The sequence below is a fragment of the Gadus morhua genome, chromosome 17 (genome assembly GCF_902167405.1).
Source record: "Gadus morhua chromosome 17, gadMor3.0, whole genome shotgun sequence".
Taxonomy (NCBI): Eukaryota; Metazoa; Chordata; class Actinopteri; order Gadiformes; family Gadidae; genus Gadus; species Gadus morhua.
The window spans coordinates 1,595,975-1,617,312 of NC_044064.1; the positions used below are offsets into that span (position 1 = coordinate 1,595,975).

The following is a 21,338-nucleotide window of genomic DNA, read 5'->3' on the forward strand; positions in this document are numbered from 1 at the left end:
CATGATGTGGTCTATCCCAAGGATGCGGTTTCCCAGTTTGCTTCCGCTACGAATTCAGAAAGGGCTTCAACTGCGCATTTTATATAACTCAAAAAGACGATACTTACTTTTGTATCAAATTAGGGGAATCTTACATCCAGAGATTCAAATAAAGTGTCATTTAATAAACGACACATGCTTTACAAATACTATTCAGACACAATATCAATTTTTCCTCCAAAACAAACATCACGAATGGGTGCGACTTTGGGGAGAGAACCACGCATTCCTCTAACGAAAACATCGGAAAAGGAAACGAGCCTCCGATGACTCAGTGTATACAAATACTCTGCTGTCATCTGGATCGTCCCCTCAGCCTGGCTGAAAGCCTTCACAGAGCACTTTCTACCACAAGCCTGGCAGTCAAAAGCCCCAAACACCTGGTGGGGAATCTTTGAGAAGATGACCACTTCCTGGATGGATGTAAGGTTCAGAGGGCACCGGACGAACAGGCAACATAATGTTATCGTTAACATGTAGCTATGGTGAAATAAAAACAGTGATGGACGACCATATGAAGATCTGAAACCTGTTCAGATTTGTATGCGCAGGATCACTTCTCATTCACTCTTTATTTACTGCTGTGACTAAAAACCATGGCAACCCATATCTGTTTTCATCTCAGCCTTGAGAACCTTTGTGACGTGTTATCCCCGCGAGAACATCCCATAGTCTCTTTGAATTCAACCGGAGCCTTAGTCACCCTTACTGCCCCTTCGCCCCCTCCTCCAGCGACCCTAACTGCGCCCTAACCTCCCCACCCAGTCACCCTTCCTGAACATTCACCCCCTCATCCAGTTACAAGCGGTTCCCCCGGCTCCGCATGGAGCTGTTCGACCGGCCCAAGGAGCTGCGGCCGGCCCTGGACATGAGGACGGCGGGCTCTAGTCTGTCCAGCAGCCCCGCCCTGCTGGCCAAGAGGACCAAGCAGGTACGCACGCAAACACACGCAGCATTCGCCTGGTCACCGACGCACAACCACTCAAGATTGTGGGTCACACGCCATCACCCACTAGCTTACTCACTCAGTTATTATCCTGCAAACAACAATGCATTGCATTCTAGATTTTGATGTGAAATCTAATACAGAATCAATTATAGAACAATGTGGGGCATGGCTGGTTTCCTAGTTGATAGAAAACAAAAGTCGTCCAAATCTGACCCAAAGTAATCACCCCCCCACACCGGCGTCCAATAGACACACACATCTATGAATACCAAAAAGGCCCCAAACATCAGCTTCCCCTCCGTCCGCTTGTCCGACCACCGCGTGAACCCGTCCTCCTGCACTTCCTCCCCGACAGGAAGTGAAGCTGGCGTACAAGGTGGCGAAGCGCTCCAACTCGGACCCGGCGCAGTGGGCGCGCTGCCTGTTCAGCCACAGCTACAGCCTGTGGTTCATCTGCCTGCCCCCCCGCCTGCGTGTGGCGCGCTCCAAGGCCCGCGCCATGCACCAGGCCTACGACGTGCTGCTGCGGATGAGGATGGCCGAGGTGGAGATGCTGGACGAGGTACGGCGTCACACGATGCTCTCTGCTCCCGGGGAGAGGGGTTTCTCTGAGGGTCACGGATGGATGGATGGAGAGATTGTAAACGGGAGAGGTGGAGGTGGATGGATGGAGAGATTGTAAACAGAAGGTGTGGTGGGGATGGATGGATCTATACATGGATGGATCGATAGAAAGGTGGATTTGGGTGCTAGGAGCGTGAAAGAAGTCAGTAGATTGAATGACGTAACGTATAGACGGACGGCGTGAATGAGAGAGGAGTAGACGGAAAGATACAGATGGCTCGAGGGATGGATGTTCGAGAGATGTTTAGATCGATAGATGGATGGATAGAGGGATGGGTCGATCCATTGAGATAGAGGGGTGTAGAAAGAGATGGGTTGAGGGCGAGATGGGCAGATACAGGTGGATGGATGGAGAGAGAGAGAGAGAGAGAGAGAGAGACGTGTGCGCCCTGTGTCCAGGTGTGCTACCGCGTGGTGATGCAGCTGTGCGGTCTGTGGGAGCAGCCTGTGATGGCGGTGCGCGTTCTGGTGGAGATGAAGAAGGCCGGCGTGCACCCCAACGCCATCACCTACGGGTACTACAACAAGGTGAGCAGGACTGGACCCCAACGCCATCACCTACGGGTACTACAACAAGGTGAGCAGGACTGGACCCCAACGCCATCACCTACGGGTACTACAACAAGGTGAGCAGGACTGGACCCCAACGCCATCACCTACGGGTACTACAACAAGGTGAGCAGGACTGGACCCCAACGCCATCACCTACGGGTACTACAACAAGGTGAGCAGGACTGGACCCCAACGCCATCACCTACGGGTACTACAACAAGGTGAGCAGGACTGGACCCCAACGCCATCACCTACGGGTACTACAACAAGGTGAGCAGGACTGGACCCCAACGCCATCACCTACGGGTACTACAACAAGGTGAGCAGGACTGGACCCCAACGCCATCACCTACGGGTACTACAACAAGGTGAGCAGGACTGGACCCCAACGCCATCACCTACGGGTACTACAACAAGGTGAGCAGGACTGGACCCCAACGCCATCACCTACGGGTACTACAACAAGGTGAGCAGGACTGGACCCCAACGCCATCACCTACGGGTACTACAACAAGGTGAGCAGGACTGGATTGTGCTGGAGGCGTCGAGGTGGTCACGTGGCTACAGTGAGGGTAGGAGCTCGGTCGTATGGGCCCTGAACAGTTCAGGAGTCACTAGGTAGGAGCCGGCGGATGGTTGTTAGTTCGATCCCCGGCTCCTCCTAGCAGAGGGTCGATGTGTCCCTGAGCGAGACGCCTCACCCTGACTGCTCCTGACCAGCTGGCTGGCGCCGTTTGCAGTTGACAATACCCGTCTGTGTGCGATGAATGGTTGTAAGTCACTTTGGACCGAAGCGTCTCCTAACTGTACCCGTCGCTGTGTGGCACCCGTCCTCCAGGCGGTCCTGGAGAGCCCGTGGCCCAGCCGCAACCGCAGCGGCCTCTTCATGTGGACCAAGGTGCGCAACGTCCTGCGAGGGGTGGCCCAGTTCAAGCAGCTCAACGACCGGCCCCTGACCACCAAGAACCCCACGATCACCACCACAGGTGGGCCCCTCCCCTTGGGCCCTGACCCATGTGACCATGTTGTGCATCGAGCTATCCAGCGCTAATCAAGCGCTAACAAGGAGACGTTTGTGCGAGGACCGGAGCTAACGAGGACATTCGTTGCGGCCTTTCACGATGCGTCTGTATAAAGTTGATCAGTGCCCATCACTAGCGTCCATTGAGAGACCGATACGTGTGTAGTTTAACTGAGAACAGCAAAGTGGCCCCTTACTCTCCCTTCTGAAGCAAATGGTTTATTTATTCACTCATACAATATTAAACTGATCAATCCATGATCGGGACTATGATCAATATGTTTTGACCTCCCCCCCCACCCCCCTTCAGCCGCGTCCCCGCCCACATCAGGGGGGGTCCGGGCCGCCGACCGCCTGAGCCAGCTCAGCGCTGACAGCTCCGGCGAGCCCAACGGCGAGCAGAGCCTGCTGTTTGGCGTGGGAGACCCTGCGGACACATGTTACACTACCGGTATGCCCCACCCACTAACGCCAGCACACGTGACATAACATCCTGGGGGTTTCATTATTTTTCTTGGTGGTAATGGGTTGCCACCAAGTCCTTCTGATGTATCGAGACCTGCACTGTATGTGTTGTCCCTTTGGCGACCTCTAGTGGTCTGAGTTGTAGTTTCCCCTTTTTCACAGTTTCTGTCGTATGTTCCAGAAGTCTACCAGAATAAAACAGTTTAGAAAGGGAAATTCCCTGTATGGATTGATTCATGGACGGGCACGTTTTATATCTGAGACACTTTGCAGTTGCAGTAAAATATAAAGCTGGTTTAAGGTTTTTACAGGAGAACCCAACTGCAACACCACTTGTAGATTGGCTTGCATTAGAGGGCTCCCTCTACTGGCAAACACCTGCTACTGCAACATCACCTCTGATTGGCTGACACGGTCATCTGGTCACTTCCTGATGAAAAGTTGACGCGACTCAGGCCTGTCCTCTCCTTAATGAGTCTGAGATGAAGGACTGTTGAGACCTGCAGACCCAAAGTGATCACACATAACAAAAGGGCCGACTCCGGGAGTTGAGACCCCCTGGGGGGCCCCTGGGGGGCCCCGGAGGGCCGCTGCTGCCGTAGAGCTGGTGGGTCATCCTCGCTGTGCTTTGAACCCCCCAGGAGGGCAGCAGTCAGACCAGGGCTACGGCTCAAAGGACGAGCTCCACCAGGACCCCGTCCAGGCCTCCGGCGCAGGCCTGCATCCCGCCAACAGTCAGTAGAGTAGACACCCGGTCGCACACGCCCGGAACACACATCCCACCCAGACCAGTGACCCAGACCAGTAACCCAGACCAGTAACCCAGACCAGTGACCCGAACCAGTGACCCAGACCAGTGACCCAGACCAGTGACCCAGACCCAGTGACCCAGACCAGTAACCCAGACCAGTGACCCAGACCAGTGACCCAGACCAGTGACCCAGAACCAGTGACCCAGAACCAGTGACCCAGACCAGTAACCCAGACCAGTAACCCAGACCAGTGACCCAGACCAGTGACCCAGACCAGTGACCCAGAACCAGTGACCCAGACCAGTGACCCAGACCAGTGACCCAGACCAGTGACCCAGACCAGTGACCCAGACCCAGTGACCCAGAACCAGTGACCCAGACCAGTGACCCAGACCAGTGACCCAGACCAGTGACCCGGAACGAGTGACCCGGAACGAGTGACCCAGACAAGTGACCCAGAACCAGTGACCCAGACCAGTGACCCAGACCAGTGACCCAGACCAGTGACCCAGACCAGTGACCCGGATCCAGTGACCCGGATCCAGTGACCCGGATCCAGTGACCCGGAACCAGTGACCCAGACCAGTGCACCAGAACCAGTGACCCAGAACCAGTGACCCAGACCAGTTCTAGTGTTAAGTACAGAACTAGTATGGCGAGGCGGTGGTCGGTCCGGGGCAGAGCGCCTTGTATTCCCACGTGTTGCTTCCCTCTCTCCGGCCTGCTTTCACCTCTCTTTCCTGTCCTTTCCATAAAGGCATGAAACCCTTACGATAAACCAGAACAAAATGTACTGTATTAATGTATCACATGTATTGATAAAACTGAAAATGTATAAATATGAGTCCTGACGTGGATGAGTTAAAGAATATAGTTCATAATCAGGAACGTCTTTTCAGTGCATTCATATTCAGTGTGTGTATTTAGTTCATATTCATTGTGTGTTGTAGTTCATATTCATTGTGTGTTGTAGTTCATATTCAGTGTGTTCAGTGTGTTTCTGTGTGTGTGTATCAATACATGTCGTCCCTCCCCAGGTCCTGTGGTCTCACTGGACGGCGTCGCGGCACCGGCTGACTCCTCCGGGCCTGTGGGGGCGCCACCCCCGGCGGTGCCCAGCATCGTGAGGCCGTCCCCCTCGTCGGCAGCCCTCGCCGCCGCCAGGGACACGGGTAAGAGGTCCTGACGGGTGACCCTCCTCCAGAGAGGACCCGAACCCAGGCCTACGGCCCCTCCTCCAGGGGGGGTCGTCGACCCCGCTGTGGCTAACCCTGGGTCTGCTGCCTGTTCGTACCAGGGCACGCGGTCATGGTTGACCTGGGTTATCCTCACCACCCATGCCCTGGGACAGTAGCAAGCCCCGACAGAAGCCCAAGTAGATTCATCTATTATTGTAACGAGTGTCACCGGCGACCCCCCTAGGTTGACTCCTCGGTTTGAAGGATAGAATCGTAATCTGAATGATCTGTAGGTTCCTGCCCGTTAACCGCTCACCGTGTGTTCTGTCCAGGTGCTGGAGCGGCGCCCTCTAGTGGCGGTGTCGGCGGTGACGTCGTTCCGTCCTCCGCTGACCCCGCCTCCGCGCCGGCGGCGGCCCAGCCCCGCCCCCAGCGGACGCGGCCGAAGAGCTTCGCCGAGCGCAGCCGCAGCTTCAGCTCGGAGAGCCGCGCGGGCATGCTGTCGGACGGCGGCGTGGACGCCATGGCGAGCCGCATGGGCGCCGACGCCCGAATACTGGCCGCCGCCCTGTCCACGGCCGCCGCGCTGGGAGGGGGAGGAGCCGGAGGGGGGGGCGTGTCCAAGGCCCTCTTCAAAGACCTGGACGAGGAGCCCGAGGACGACCTGGGCTCGCCTTTGGTCGACCTGGGCTCGTCGTCGGTCGACCTGGGCTCCCCATTGGTCGATCTGTCAGAGGAGGCAGGGCCTCAAGAAGACGCGTTCCCAGGGGAGGAGGAGGCGAAGGAGGGGACGGGATTGGAGGAAGGGCTGACGGAGGGGGTCGGGGAGGAGAAGGAGGAGGAGGAGGAGGAGGAGGTGGTGAAGGACGGCGATCTCGCCGACGAGGCGGCGGCTGGGCGGTCGCTGGAGCGCGAGGACGTGGTGGTGGGCGCCGACCCGCTGTCCCGCATGGCGTCGGAGACGGAGGAGCTGGCCTCCATCTCCAGCCAGGACCTGCCCAGCCCCGCCTCCAGCCTGCCCGCCGTGGTGTCGCGCAACCTGGCCGAGGAGATCGAGATGTACATGAGCCTGGGGCCCAAGTCCTCCAGCATGGAGCTCCGCTTCGACCCCGCCCCCCCGCCGGAGCCCTCCCCCCTGGGGCGGCGGGCCAGCCTCCCCGTGCCCCCCGCCCAGACCCCCTCGCCCCCCTCCACCACGGCGTCGCAGGAGGCCACGCCCAAGCGCAGCCCCCACGCCGTCACACGCTCCAAGACCTTCACGGCCCGCGGCCGCACGCCCGTCTCCGGGGGCGCGGCGAGCCTGACGCCGCGGCCCAACGCGCTCACGGCGCTGGTGAGGGCGTCGCCCGCCGCCAACACCCTGGGCTCGGTCATCAACTCGTTCTCGGGCATGAAGATGGACGCGCTGCTGTCGGGGCCCAAGATGGACGTGCTGAAGTCTGGCATGAAGCAGGCGACAAGCGTGGCCAGCAAGGTGTGGGGCGCAGTGGTGTCGGCCTACGCCTACTCCGACGACGAGGTGAGTGGGCCGGCGTGGGCCTTGACCCCTGGTTGACCCCTGGTTGACCCCTGGTTGACCCCGTGTTGATCCCATGTTGACCTACAGCTGATTCGCTCCATCACGGTTGTTATTTAAACTGAGGAGAGAAGGAGGGAGATCAGCCCCGGGATTGATTGGTTTGGTCTGTGGATCTCCACAGACCAAACCAATCTTGAGTCGAAAATTCTACATATTATTTAGTAATCGACCGTCGGTCAGAGCAGCAGCAGATGGCCCTTAGTGTGGGGACAGAGAGGAGATGGCTGCAACTAAAAACAAATGGGAGCCCTTTGGTCGACGCAGTTATCGAAAGTGTTGTGCTTTAATGACTGCATGCAAACGCAGCATAGGTGACCTCTGGGGGAATCGACCCCGAACCAGCCAATCATACTCTACCCAGTGAGCTAAAGTACACCCCGGTCCCAAAGAAGACCCACCCTCTCTGTACCCCTCACTCCCTCCCTCGCTTACCCCCTTTCTCCCTCTCTCACCCTCTCCCTCCCTCCCTCTACCCCTTACTCTCTCCCTCTCTCACCCTCTCCCTCGTCCCCTCCCTCTCTCACCCTCTCCCTCGTCCCCTCGTCCCCTCCCTCTCTCACCCTCTCTCCCCCCCCCCCCCCCCCCCCTCTCCTACAAGGTGCCGAGTCCCACAGTGCAGTTTTATAAATGTCCGTCCGATGACACGTGAGCCTGAGTCTACTTCCTGTTTGCAGGAGGAGGCGGGGCCGAGCGCGGCGGGCGGCGGGGGCTTCCCCCCCCACCTGAACGACGCCCTGCTGACGGAGCGGGGGGAGGCGGAGGGCGGGGCCGAGCGGGGGGGGGCCCTGGGCCTGGTGGCCAACGGGCTGCACCACAGCCGCAGCAGCCTGGGGAGCAGCAGCGGCAGCAGCGACACGGGCCGGGGGGGGCCCCACACACGTAGGGACCCACACACTGAGACACACACACTGAGACGCACACACTGAGACGCACACACTGAGACACACACACTGAGACGCACACACTGAGACGCACACACTGAGACACACACACTGAGACGCACACACTGAGACGCACACACTGAGACACACACACTGAGACGCACACACTGAGACACACACACTGAGACACACACTGAGACACACACACTGAGACACACACACTGAGACGCACACACTGAGACACACACACTGAGACACACACTGAGACACACACACTGAGACACACACACTGAGACGCACACACTGAGACACACACACTGAGACGCAGAGACACACACTGAGACGCACACACTGAGACACACACACCGAGACACACACACTGAGACGCACACACTGAGACACACACACTGAGACACACACTGAGACACACACACTGAGACACACACACTGAGACACACACACTGAGACATACACACTGAGACGCAGAGACACACACACTGAGACGCACACACTGAGACACACACACTGAGACACACACACTGAGACACACACACTGAGACACAAACACTGAGACACACACACTGAGACATACACACTGAGACACACACACTGAGACACACACACTGAGACACACACACTGAGACACAAACACTGAGACACACACACTGAGACATACACACTGAGACACAGAGACACACACACTGAGACGCACACACTGAGACGCAGAGACACACACACTGAGACACACACACTGAGACACACACACTGAGACACAAACACTGAGACACACACACTGAGACACAGACACTGAGACAGAGACACACACTGAGACGCACACACTGAGACGCAGAGACACACACACTGAGACACACACACACTCAGAGACAGACACTCAGAGACAGACACTCAGAGACACACACACTGAGACACAGACACTGAGACAGAGACACACACTGAGACGCACACACTGAGACACAGAGACACACACACTGAGACACACACACTGAGACACAGAGACACACACACACACTGAGCACCGCACACACTGAGACACAGACACACACACAAACGCACACAGACATAGAGACACACACACACGCAGACATAGACATTGAGCACCACAGACACACACTGAGCACCACACACACACACAGACACACACTGAGCACCACACACACACACACACACACACACACACACACACACACACACACACACACACACACACACACACAGACATAGAGACGTACACACACACACAAGGTCTGTCTCTGTCTCTGTCTGTCTCTGTCTCTCTGTCTCTCTGTCTCTGTCTCTCTGTCTCTCTGTCTCTCTGTCTCTCTGTCTGTCTGTCTGTCTGTCTGTCTGTCTGTCTGTCTGTCTGTCTGTCTGTCTGTCTGTCTGTCTCTCTCTGTGTGTGTGTGGAGGGTTGACCTCCTGTGTGTCTCTCTCCCCTCCAGATGCCACCCCAGGCCGAGGGGTCCGGGGGTCGGACTCGGAGCACGGCTCCTCCCACCACGCCTCCACCTCCAGCATCTATCAGAACTGTGCACTAGAGGTAACACACGTGTACACACACACACACACGTACACATAGACCGGCACGTACACATGCATGCTGCTCCATCCATCCCTCCCAGACTCTCTGGAGGGCCTCTCGCTCTGAAGACAAGAGTCTTCAGAGCGAGAGGCTGGTCTTGCTTTGAAGTCCTGAAATCTGTGTAGCTTTGATGTCGATTTCAACTTCTCTGCTGATCCTTAATGAATAAAAAAATTTAATTGAAAGCAGATTAAAAAACGAAGATACAATTAATTTAAATTGATTTGAGTTGTCTTGTTTCAAAATGCCGTACACACCGGCAGAAACTCTGCATCACAAGGATCCACCCTGGTTTCAAAGGAAGAGGCTTTCCATAGCCTAACCTCTCCCTCTCCCTCCCCCCCCTCCCCCCTCTCTCTCCCCCCCCTCCCCCCTCTCCCTCCCCCCCCCCACTCTCCCCCCTCCCCCCCAGGTGCTGATGTCCAGCTGCTCGGTGTGCCGGTCGTGTGCGGCGCTGGTGTACGACGAGGACGTGATGGCGGGCTTCACGGCCGACGACTCCAACCTCAACACCACCTGCCCCTACTGCCGCGCCGTCTTCGTGCCCCTGCTGCACGTGGAGTTCAGAGACCTGCGCACCAACAGGTGACGGAGGAGCCAGGGCGGCGTGTCGGGGTGTACCGGGGGTCTGAGGCCAGGGGATGGGAGGGTGGGTCGGTGGGTGAAGGTGTGGTAGGGTGGGAGGATGCATGTATGGGTGGAGGGATCTATGGGTGGGTTGGGTGTAGATGTATGGCTGGGTTGGGTGTAGATGTATGGCTGGGTTGGGTGTAGATGTATGGCTGGGTTGGGTGTAGATGTATGGCTGGGTTGGGTGTAGATGTATGGCTGGGTTGGGTGTAGATGTATGGCTGGGTTGGGTGTAGATGTATGGCTGGGTTGGGTGTAGATCTATGGCTGGGTTGGGTGTAGATGTATGGGTAGGTTCAATGATATCCAGATACAAACGGTGAGACCGTATCTGTTGACGTTGTTGACCGGAGAGCGTTGCTATCGACTGGATCGTTTCCACAAACGTAGCTCCACGTATATCGATTCAAATTATTCAAACAAGATGGAGCTGTCCCGAAGATCTCGGCTGGCTCCAGACGTCCTTGTTCCTACCAAAGAGTCCGTCAGCTCCACCCTCCGTCAGCTCCAACCTCCGTCAGCTCCACCCTCCTTCAGCTCCACCCTCCTTCAGCTCCAACCTCCTTCAGCTCCACCCTCCTTCAGCTCTACCCTCCTTCAGCTCCACCCTCCTTCAGCTCTACCCTCCTTCAGCTCCACCCTCCTTCAGCTCCACCCTCCTTCAGCTCCAACCTCCTTCAGCTCCACCCTCCTTCAGCTCTACCCTCCTTCAGCTCCACCCTCCTTCTACTCTACCCTCCTTCAGCTCCACCCTCCTTCAGCTCTACCCTCCTTCAGCTCCACCCTCCTTCTACTCTACCCTCCTTCAGCTCCACCCTCCTTCAGCTCCACCCTCCCTCAGCTCTACCCTCCTTCAGCTCCACCCTCCTTCAGCTCCACCCTCCGTCAGCTCCACCCTCCTTCAGCTCCACCCTCCGTCAGCTCCACCCTCCTTCAGCTCCACCCTCCGTCAGCTCCACCCTCCCTCAGCTCTAACCTCCTTCAGCTCCACCCTCCTTCAGCTCCACCCTCCTTTGTGTGCGGCTCCAGGTTCTTCATGAAGCCCAGCGGTTCGGGGGACAGCATCCACAGCGCCTCGGCCCCGCCCACCACCACCACCACCACCATCAGCAGCAGCAGCAGCAGCGGGGGGAGCAGCAGCCTCAGCTCCTCCACCACCAAGTCCCCCGACCTGATGGGCTTCCCCCCCGCCGCGTCCGAGGGCTCCGGCGCCGACAGCCCCGGCACGCCGTCCGCCTCGCACAAAAGGTACGAACGCAACCAGGGCTCCATTTCATATTTTTTCTGATAAATTCCCACCAATGTTTTCGTGGGAAATAAACGGTTCCTCTGTCCTATGTTTGCCGTTTATTTAATAACTGTTAAGAATGTAGTGCACACATTGTATTGGCTATTGACAAGAACTAGCAAATAATACTTAAACCAGCACTGCATCTGTGGGAATTAGGGCTGTAACGATACGCGTATCAAACTGAAAATCGCGATACTCCAAGCCACGAACCTGTCTCGCGGTGTGAGAAGGCAGAAGCGCGATATGCCCTTTCTAACTCTTCGGTCAAATTGTCAGATTGAAATTTGCTAATAATTTGTCTAAATAATAGTCTGCTGACACCGCCCCCTCCTATCGATGCCGTAAATATGTGACGAGATGCCCTCTCTGTGATGACAGCTCTCCGTTGCTACGGAGGATTGCATTTCTCCACAGCCGTCGAAGTCCTCATATGCGATATGAACGACATTTATCCAGAGTGGGCCAAGCGCGAAAAAAATTGCCTGTGTGATCCTGTCTCTATTGTTTTGTGTGATTTGACTGGCAGTTTGTCTGCTTATAGGTCGGAATGAAGCGGCCACCGATTATTGACAGGATGGCTACTTTATTCTACCGGACTCGTTCGCTTCTTCACTAGACACACGCGCTACCGCTCGCTCTCCTCGCTCGTCCACTCACTTGCTGACGTCACTCACACACGCATACGCACACTTTCTCCCGCACACACATATGCTACTCGTAACACTATTCCTCGTTATTGCGACGTTCATGTTTTTCCTCATCTATTGAAAGTTAGGCTATTAAACATGTTGCATTCTATACGGCCTGATTATGTCATTATTTAAGCTACATAGCCTAATAAGAAGCGCTAATAAGGATATTTGAATAAACCAACCAAACAGTTAAAGGGGCCCTATTATGCCTACCAGCAAAAAGCATCCTCCAACTGCAATCTTTGGTTATTTCTTTATTAATTTAGCTATACTTTAATAGTATTCTTTCGGTTCAAATCTATTCAGTGTTCCAAATTATTTGTTATTAAATGTTACATTAAGATAATTGGTATTTAAGTGTTTAAATAAAATGCTTTTTAAATTTAAAAGAATCGTGGGATGTATCGAACCGTGGGTCAAAAATCGTGATACAAACCGAATCGTGAATTTCTGTATCGTTACAGCCCTAGTGGGAATAACTCTGACAACCTGTGAGGTAGCAGCAGTTCCAACTCGGGCCACTAGGGGCCACTCATGGGAGAACATACATAGTGCCGCTTTAATATCCCGCTACCCCCCCTGTGCCTCCAGCCTGGTCCGGGAGCCGGTGCAGTCGGACCCCCTGGGCCTGCTGGAGCCCCCGGCAGAGGGGAAGCACTCCTCCGGGACCTTCCTGACCCGCAGCAACAGCGTGGGCGGGCCCCTGCAGAGCCTGGACTGCAGCCTGGCCCCCGGCCACGGCGTCTCAACCGCCAGCCTGCCCTGCAGCCTGCAGGAGGCCACGGTGAGCGCGCCGCCCCCTGGTGGACTCGCGGTTAATTGTTTTACTTTTATTACAAACATTTTCCACATTGAACATAGAGGACAAAAAAGCAATGACAGGAAAAAGAGGTCATGGGATGTTGTTGTTAAGCAAGGTAGTGTTCCCTGTGTTGTGTCTCTATTGTCTCTCTCTTACCGTGATCTAAAAAAAAAAGATATTAATCCAAATCTGAGGTTTGTGTGTTGCTGTTTTTGCTTCCAGTTTGGCGTGGGCACGAAACGTCCGAACCCCAAACCGGTGTCCGTGCCGTACCTCAGTGCCCTGGTGCTCAGGAAAGAGCTGGAAACCATGCTGGAGAACGAGGGGGACCAGGTGAACACTCACTCACTCACTCACTCACTCACTCACTCACTCACTCACTCACTCACTCACTCACTCTGAGATCTCACTCACTCACTCACTCACTCACTCTGAGATCTCACTCACTCACTCACTCACTCACACTGAGATCTCACTCACACTGAGATCTCACTCACTCAATCTGAGATCTCACTCACTCACTCTGAGATCTCACTCACTCAATCTGAGATCTCACTCACTCAATCTGAGATCTCACTCACTCACTCACTCACTCACTCACTCACTCACTCACTGTGCCCGCTTGGTTTCTACTGTTGTGTGTCTGTCCTGAGAGCATCTCTGTTACCATGACGACAGGTGCTGTACACCCACAAGTTCCTGAGCCAGCACCCCATCATCTTCTGGAACCTGGTGTGCTGCTTCCAGCGGCTGGACGTGCCCAGCCACCTGCCGGGGCTCATCTTCACCTCTGAGTACTGCAACAACGGGGAGCAGGTGAGGCCTCCTGCTGCCCCTCCGTCTCTGTCTCTGTCTGTCTGTCTCGCTCTGTCTGTCTCTCTGTCTCCCTCTCCGTCTCTGTCTCTGTCTGTCTGTCTCTCTGTCTCTCTGTCTCCCTCTCCGTCTCTGTCTCCCTCTCCGTCTCTCTCTCCGTCTCTGTCTGTCTGTCTGTCTGTCTGTCTGTCTGTCTGTCTGTCTGTCTGTCTGTCTGTCTGTCTGTCTGTCTGTCTGTCTGTCTGTCTGTCTGTCTGTCTGTCTCTCTGTCTGTCTCTCTCTCTCTCTCCCTCTCTGTCTCCGTCTCTGTCTCCGTCTCTCTGTCTCTCTCTGTCTCTGTCTCTCTCTGTCTCTCTGTCTCTGTCTGTCTCTGTCTCTCTCTGTCTCTCTGTCTCCCTCTCCGTCTCCGTCTCCCTCTCTGTCTCTGTCTCTGTCTCTCTCTCTCTGTCTCTCTCTGTGTCTCTCTGTCTCTGTCTCTCTCTGTCTCTCTGTCTCTCTCTGTCTCTCTCTGTGTCTCTCTGTCTCTCTCTCTCTATCAGGCTGTCTCTGTCTTTCTTTATGTCTCTATCAAGGTCTCCCTTTGTCTCCGATTCTCTTTCTCTCTGTTTATGACTCGCTTTCTCCCTCGGTTGCAGGATTCTAGATCATCCAGAATGAACTGGCTCTATTTCTGTAGTACATTTCTGTTGCCAAAGAAAGAAAAGTAAAATAAAATGCAACATAAGATTAAAAAAATCCTAACAATAACCTGTCTGTCTGTCCTTCTGTCCTTCTGTCTGTCTGAGTGTCCCTTCTGTCTCGCCTCTGTGCCCTTGGCCTGTTCTGTGACCCGGTAATGAATATCAAACCCCCGGTAACCCCAGCCTCTGTCTCCCCCAGCTGCCCCTGACCTCCCTGTCCCAGGACAGCAAGCAGGTGTACATCCAGATCCTGTGGGACAACATCAACCTGCACCAGGAGCCCGGAGAGCCGCTCTACGTGCTCTGGAGGACCTTAGGTGAGCGCACAGGCCCCTGACACCCGGGTGTCCTGCCACCTGAATGTCCCGCCCCCTGACACCCGAATGTCCCGCCTCCTGACACACGAATGTCCCGCCTCCTGCCTCCTGACACACGAATGTCCCGCCTCCTGACATCCCGATGTCCCGCCCCCTGACAGGCAGATGTCCCGCCCCCTGACCCCCTGTTTTTTCCTTTCCAGAAGCAGAGAAGCGGCGGCCGCTGGCTCCCCCCGACCAGCAGGAGGCGCTGACGCTGCTGCACACCATCGCCCGCAGCATCCAGACCAACGACGTGTACGGCCCCATGGACCTGCTGATCAGGGAGCTGAAGAGACGGCCCCGCCCCAACCGCCAAAGGTGAGCCCCCCCCCCTCGTTAAGGCGCCGCGTCGTTGAGGCGCCGCGTCGTTGAGGCGCCGCGTCGTTGAGGCGCCGCGTCGTTGAGGCGCCGCGTCGTTGAGGCGCCGCGTCGTTGAGGCGCCGCGTCGTTGAGGCGCCGCGTCGTTGAGGCGCCGCGTCGTTGAGGCGCCGCGTCGTTGAGGCGCCGTGTCGTTTGGGACAGGGAGCACGGCCAATTTGTGCACAGGGGTTTTTCGAAGAGAGGCGAGGTCGACAAAACCCACCCCTCCCACTCCCACTAAACCCCTCCCACTCCCGCTAAACCCCTCCCACTCACGCTAAACCCCTCCCACTCGTGCCAAACCCCCCCCACTCACCCTTAACCCTTCTAACTCATGCTCAACCCCTCCCACTCACCCTTAACCCCTCCCACTCACCCTAAACCCCTCCCACTCGTGCCAAACCCCTCCCACTCACCCTAAACCCTTCCCACTCGTGCCAAACCCCTCCCACTCACCATCCGCTCTATTCCTCTGTGTCCGTTCCGCAGGAGCATCTACAGAGAGATCCTGTTCCTCTCGCTCGTGGCTCTGGGCCGGGAAAACATCGACGTTGGTAAGTGACCCTCCTCCCCTCCAAGTCTCGCTACAGTATGTCACCTATACACGGGAAAAGGACGATTTTCAAACGGCTTCTAACGGCTAACTACACTCACACCTGGTGGCATAACATCACCCCTTTAAACCACACTAGCACACACCTAAACCCCTCCCCCTGTCGCGGCCGCCCTAACCCCCTTCCTTCCCCTCCCCCCCCTGCAGAGGCGTTTGACAAGGAGTACCGGCAGGCCTACGACAACCTGAGCCCGGAGAAGCTGAAGACGCTGCGTGCGTTCGACCAGCCGCCCGGCGCCAAGGCCCAGTGGTGCCTGAAGTGCTTCGGCAGCCCCATCATTTGAGCGTTAGCTCCTCCTAGTGGCGATGGAGTGGACCTGCAGCCCATGCTTCGGTCAAAACACGGCACACGTCTAGGAAATGAATAGAATAGGGGACAAGGAAAAAAGTGGAGCGACGATTGTTTAAAGCTTAAAATATTCTCTACAAATTGTCCATGAATGGTACTTATGGAGACAAAAATAGAAAAAAAAAGTTTTGACAGCCTTCTTAGGAATTATTTTTGCCTTTCTGATGTTTTAAGGGGCTAATTAGGCCTATAGTTATATGGATGCGTGTGACTTTGAGCGTGATTATGAATTGCTGGTGAAACGAGAGCGATGACGTTTGGCAATGAGTGTTTGACGTCGTTCCAGCGATGACCGCGTCTGCTTGCACCGCTGAACTGTGTCTGTGTCCCTCTCCTGTCTGTGCACTTTCTGTAAACTGTAACACGTCCGTCTATATCTCTGTACATATACCTGTACCATAGGAAACACGTCATAACAAGGTTGGCCTTAAGGTGCGAGTCTCGAAGACGCTTGGGTTTTTTCGGACTCTTTTTCTCTGCCCAACCAAGTCTTAACTACGATGAATGTCAAAGGTTTCACCTAAACGCGTGGAACCTGTATAAATATGTGTATGCTGCTCATCTGCAACGCGCGGAGACAACGGGGGACGCCTACAGACAATCTAGTTTTGTTTCCAAAACATTCCACAAGCCCCTCAACTTAATACACGCCCCTTCTGTTTGTTGTTGTTCTCTAATGAAACCACTTGGGGGCGCTATAGGACCGCTGACTGGTCGGGAGTGACGGCACTACTGATAAAAGCAGGGTTTTTTGTTAGCGATCTCTGTATTCCGGGTCTTATGGGAGCTTGAGATGAGTTCTACTTCAGGGAAAGAAAACGACGGCACACGCAATACTGCAAAAGAAGACAAACAAATTTAGAAACGTCTGTTCTGTGATGTTATCCAGCTTCCATCGGCCGGTGTTGACCTGTTGAAACGCTTACTGGTGATGAGACTAGGGGACTTCCCAAGAATACTATAAATTATTCTTAACATAGTTTTATCTGCCACATTGGAGTTGGCTTTTAACGACGACACATTGTATATGGTTTTCCATCGATTGTTTTCAATGTTTTCTTATGTAATATAAATTCAATGGTGAATATTCAAGCTGGGTGGCACTCGATGTTAAAATGTTGTCTTAATACCTGCTGGTCCTGAGAGCGTCCATCGTCTGATCGGGAGGACCTGAAGACCTGAACTGTCTTGTATAAATACTTAAATGAAAAAGGAAGAAAAAAAACAATGTTGAATTTGCACTGCTTAGATGAATAGCTGGCCTTCACCCTGACTGGAGGACCTTAGGCTGTTTGGGTGATCTGACTTCTGGCAAAACAGACAGCCAGAAACACGTGTCTATCTGCTCCACAAGTAAAATTTTAAAAAGGATTTGACGGCTATTTTATATTTTTTGTAAGTGTTGCAGGCCTCATTGGGTTTCAGTTACACCCGGAGCACACACTTACCCATACTCCATGTGTCATTGTGAATATACCGTCTCCTCTCTGAGGCGCTGAGATGTATTGTAAGGTTGTACATAAAGGACTTGTGGTTACCGTGTTCCGTCCCGGAATGAGTTCATGTCTTCACACAGTTGTTGCGCTGCAATAAATAGGGTGGTCCTGATTTACAATTGTGCAATTTGTGTGGATTTATTTTAAATTTTTATTATTTATTATTATCTTAAGTGCTGGAGGGCTGTGTGGCATGTATATATACTATAATATTGTCGTGTAATTATAACAAACAATTGGTATTGTGGTGTACGAAGCGTACGTCCCATCACAGACGACAATTAACAATTAGGCTACAGGCTGCTGATTGGTCCGTTTAGGAATCGGGGGATGTAATAAATAGCCTAAGTGAGGGAGGTGTGTGTTTATCCTCTAAAGACTGAACCGACGGAAGAGAACATGTCGCCGAGAAGAACCAGAAGCCAGAAATTCCGCGACTCTAGTCAAGTCCCAGAACAGGAGGCCGCGGAGCTCCGGAACAACCGCTTCACTTTGTTCATCCAGCAGTATGAGAAGGAAGGTGCTTAGTGCCCCTCGTTCACCCACACAACTCCTTCGCCCTCAAAGATCAGTCAATGAATGAATCACTCACTCAGTCGATCAATTAAAAAGTAACTATAAGTTGTGTTTCTCCAGCCCATGAGCGAATATCGGAGATGGAAGCGAGGATGGACAACATGTTGAAGACTGTGGATAAGTTCTTCAAAGTGGAGCTGATGAAGATGCCTCCTTCCCTTCAGCGTACTCTCATAGGGGACTTGATCGACCGTAAGGCTGGATTTATTAATTAGTCCTATAAACAATGTTATGTATCATAATGCGCCCTAACCAGTGGGCTTTTTGCTTTGTGTCAAAATAATATTTGGTCCGAAACCCCCCCCCCCCCGTTTTTATTTCTCGAAAAACTCTTGGGACTAACGTTACTCTAAACCGCCTAGATGGAGTCACTTCAAGCGACGTTTCCATTGCTATAAAGGTGAGGCTCTGAACAAGCGTCTAATTGGCTTCTATTAAGGTGTGTTTTAATCAGCTGCATGCCGTCATATCTGCATCTTTTCTATTAATTCAGACTAATTCACCAGAGATCCAGCGGCCCCTGAAGAGGACGTCCAGTAGAAAAGGTGATGCGGTTGTGTGTAGAGCTACCCTCAGAAATGCAGGAAGAACTTTTAATGATCTATCTGTTCAGGATAAACTGAGTTTTTGTTTCTCCATTCTAAGGTCGGAGTTCCCCCGCTGAATCAGTCCAGGGTCAGAAACCATCAGCGAAGTCCCAAACGGTCAGTCACATTAGGGAAATTATTAACGTTCGTTTTCTTAGACCCTGAACTTGTTTGTGTACCAATATAATATAACCGTATTTGTCACTAGTGGGAGCATCCAAAAGGATTTGATTACGTTTTGAATTATAGCATTCTGTGAAATGCATGTGCTTAATTTATTTTAACCCTTGTCTTGTAACAAATAAAATGATACCTTTTACATCTGCAATTATATCAATACAATCTGTTTAAATGAAATCATGGGAAGACCAAAGTGTATAACTTCCGACTCGTCTAAATGAATCGAATGGAGGGATGACGATTCGGATTTCTCCAAGTTGACATGGCCGCTTGTGTCGTTACTTCCCTTCCAGGGAGGGAAGGTCGTCAAGAGCAGAGGTTTGGTTGTCAGCGCCAGCGCCGGAAATCTCGGGTAACGCCTCACACTTGAGGCTCGGTTATGGTTGCACGTCGACGCAACGCAACGACCACGCTGACGCCTCGACGCAGTCGTGAACCTGTTGTGGTTCTGCGTCGGGTGTTGGTGAGCGGACCCATCACAGCCCTTGCTGCTTCGACGCAAGGTTACACTTTTTGGGAGGCGTACGTCTGGGCCTTGCGGGGGACGCAAGGAGGGTCCGCAAGGACGTAAGGGGTCTGTAAACCCTCTTTCCTTGCGTCAACGTGGAACCATAATCAGCCCTTAAGGCCTCTTATAATCTCCTCAAGTTGAATGTCGCCGATACGGCGGTGTTTAATCCAGACCCTCTCTGGCCCCAGGTTTTCGTCGGGGACCGTGAAGAGAACCCTGAGCCGCGTGGCCAAGGGCGTCGACCCGGCCGTCAAGACCAAGCAGAAAAAGCTGAGGTGGGTTGGTGCTGCCCGCCATTTTGTCCTCCAAGAATCAAAATGGATTCCTGTTGCAGCTTGTTGACATGTTGCCGTGTCGTTCTGAACCCCCCCCCCCCCCTACAGGGCGATATCGTCTGCAGGGGACCTGTGTTCGGTCGCCGGCTTTAATCCTCACGTGACCATCACCACCTCCCAGGGCCAGGTACAGACGCGTTAGCTCGTCTCTAACGGCCGTCGGCACCGAGCCGTCCTCTGACGAACACAGCGTTGCTCGTAGCGCTGTCTAGGGGCCGGCTGCTGCCAGGGGCCCCGGGTGGGGGGGGGCGAGGCGAGCGAGACTAGGTTAGGTCGGTTGCGTGAGACTAGCAGACTTGGTGTAATGAGAGATGTCCCAGCTTGTCCTGCTATGACGTCTCTGAAAAGAGGACATTGCTTCGCATCCCCCTTGAAATGGATGAATGCTGATTGTCAATTAATATCTCCGATGCCTTATTTAGACCACATGGTCTTCACGCTAGCATCAGTACCTCATGGACCACATGTTTGTAGTGCTAGCCCCTAATAGCTTCTTCTACACAAGTTGGCCAACAGTGTACCAGGTTTTGTAGGTAAGGGTTGGCCACGCAGAAAAGGCACCAAGCGGCAGCCGGTTGATGGCTTGTATGTTCTCGCCCGCAGAGGTTCTGCCTCTCCGAGGAGACCAAGGATAACATCGCCCTGGACCTGCTGGATGATGTGGCCATGTTCCAGATCCAGCAGCTTATGGTACGTCATCGCTCCGCCCTCTCCAAAGGGATCGTCTAGTTGTGACCTTTGTGACGACCCCCTTTGGGTTATAGCTCCAACAATAAGGGCGGGGCTAGGCCTGAGAGTCATAATGACCTAACTGACCAACCCTGAGTACTGAGGCTGGGGTTATATGAGCAGGTTTTCAGTTTCTGTTGGGCAGCCTTTTGGTTGATGCAGAGGCATTCTACTGCCTTACTCTTTCACGTTGGCACTTTGCGGTATTCTTTCTTTGACTCTTTAGTTTCACATCTAACATACAAACGTTTTCTCCAAGTAGAGCATATTTTGCAATAAACATTTACCGTTAATCTAGTGAACTGTGCAGATTGGAATGATTGTAGTCCAGACAAACTGCTACCCTGACATAACCGGCTAATCGGATAATGTTTTCTTTCCCTTTTGAAATGTTTTTACGTTGTTGTGCTTGAGGTCCTGGTGGGCCCGTAGCCATCGCAGGCGTAAATCCACTCCTGGTTTTATGTTCATTGTATTTCTGACTGCCTTTCTCCAGAGGCTGATGGACTACCTGTCCAGTAAGGCGAAGCCCGCTGAAGAATAGTGAACTGCATCTGTGTGGTCTGTTTTTTATGTTTGTAGCACAGAAAAAAAAAATTAGGGACCTGTGAAAATTGTTTGTGAACCTTTTATTTTTATGCTGATATAAAATAAAGCCTTTATTTCTCATACTTTGTCGATGATGACAATTTTTT

The 21,338-nt window shown here is 53.6% G+C and overlaps 2 protein-coding genes across 3 annotated transcripts in view; both read left to right on the plus strand.

The window, feature by feature from the left end:
• The window catches only part of dennd4c (DENN/MADD domain containing 4C), a 44,549-nt gene extending 26,705 nt beyond the window's left edge, over nt 1–17,844 (plus strand). Inside the window, exons 16-34 of one of the 2 annotated variants that reach the window (XM_030337546.1) lie at nt 838–970; nt 1,344–1,550; nt 2,012–2,140; nt 3,003–3,150; nt 3,496–3,636; nt 4,292–4,384; nt 5,440–5,574; nt 5,913–7,099; nt 7,834–8,038; nt 9,501–9,598; nt 10,053–10,225; nt 11,300–11,518; nt 12,845–13,037; nt 13,278–13,388; nt 13,734–13,871; nt 14,748–14,865; nt 15,069–15,225; nt 15,757–15,821; nt 16,028–17,844. In XM_030337546.1, the coding sequence (XP_030193406.1) occupies nt 838–970; nt 1,344–1,550; nt 2,012–2,140; nt 3,003–3,150; nt 3,496–3,636; nt 4,292–4,384; nt 5,440–5,574; nt 5,913–7,099; nt 7,834–8,038; nt 9,501–9,598; nt 10,053–10,225; nt 11,300–11,518; nt 12,845–13,037; nt 13,278–13,388; nt 13,734–13,871; nt 14,748–14,865; nt 15,069–15,225; nt 15,757–15,821; nt 16,028–16,164 (3,787 nt within the window). In that variant the 3' untranslated portion in view covers nt 16,165–17,844. The remainder of the gene's footprint in view (nt 1–837; nt 971–1,343; nt 1,551–2,011; nt 2,141–3,002; nt 3,151–3,495; nt 3,637–4,291; nt 4,385–5,439; nt 5,575–5,912; nt 7,100–7,833; nt 8,039–9,500; nt 9,599–10,052; nt 10,226–11,299; nt 11,519–12,844; nt 13,038–13,277; nt 13,389–13,733; nt 13,872–14,747; nt 14,866–15,068; nt 15,226–15,756; nt 15,822–16,027) is intronic. The other variant, XM_030337547.1, reaches the window with a different exon arrangement.
• Nucleotides 17,845–18,088: 244 nt separating this feature from the next.
• On the plus strand, nt 18,089–21,314 carry cdca9 (cell division cycle associated 9). The gene is made up of 10 exons (XM_030337550.1): nt 18,089–18,245; nt 18,362–18,493; nt 18,664–18,701; nt 18,795–18,846; nt 18,947–19,005; nt 19,362–19,420; nt 19,768–19,854; nt 19,963–20,041; nt 20,518–20,604; nt 21,140–21,314. The coding sequence occupies exons 1-10, from the start codon at nt 18,125–18,127 to the stop codon at nt 21,185–21,187; spliced, it is 762 nt and encodes a 253-aa protein (XP_030193410.1). The 5' UTR covers nt 18,089–18,124; the 3' UTR covers nt 21,188–21,314.
• Nucleotides 21,315–21,338: the final 24 nt, after the last annotated feature.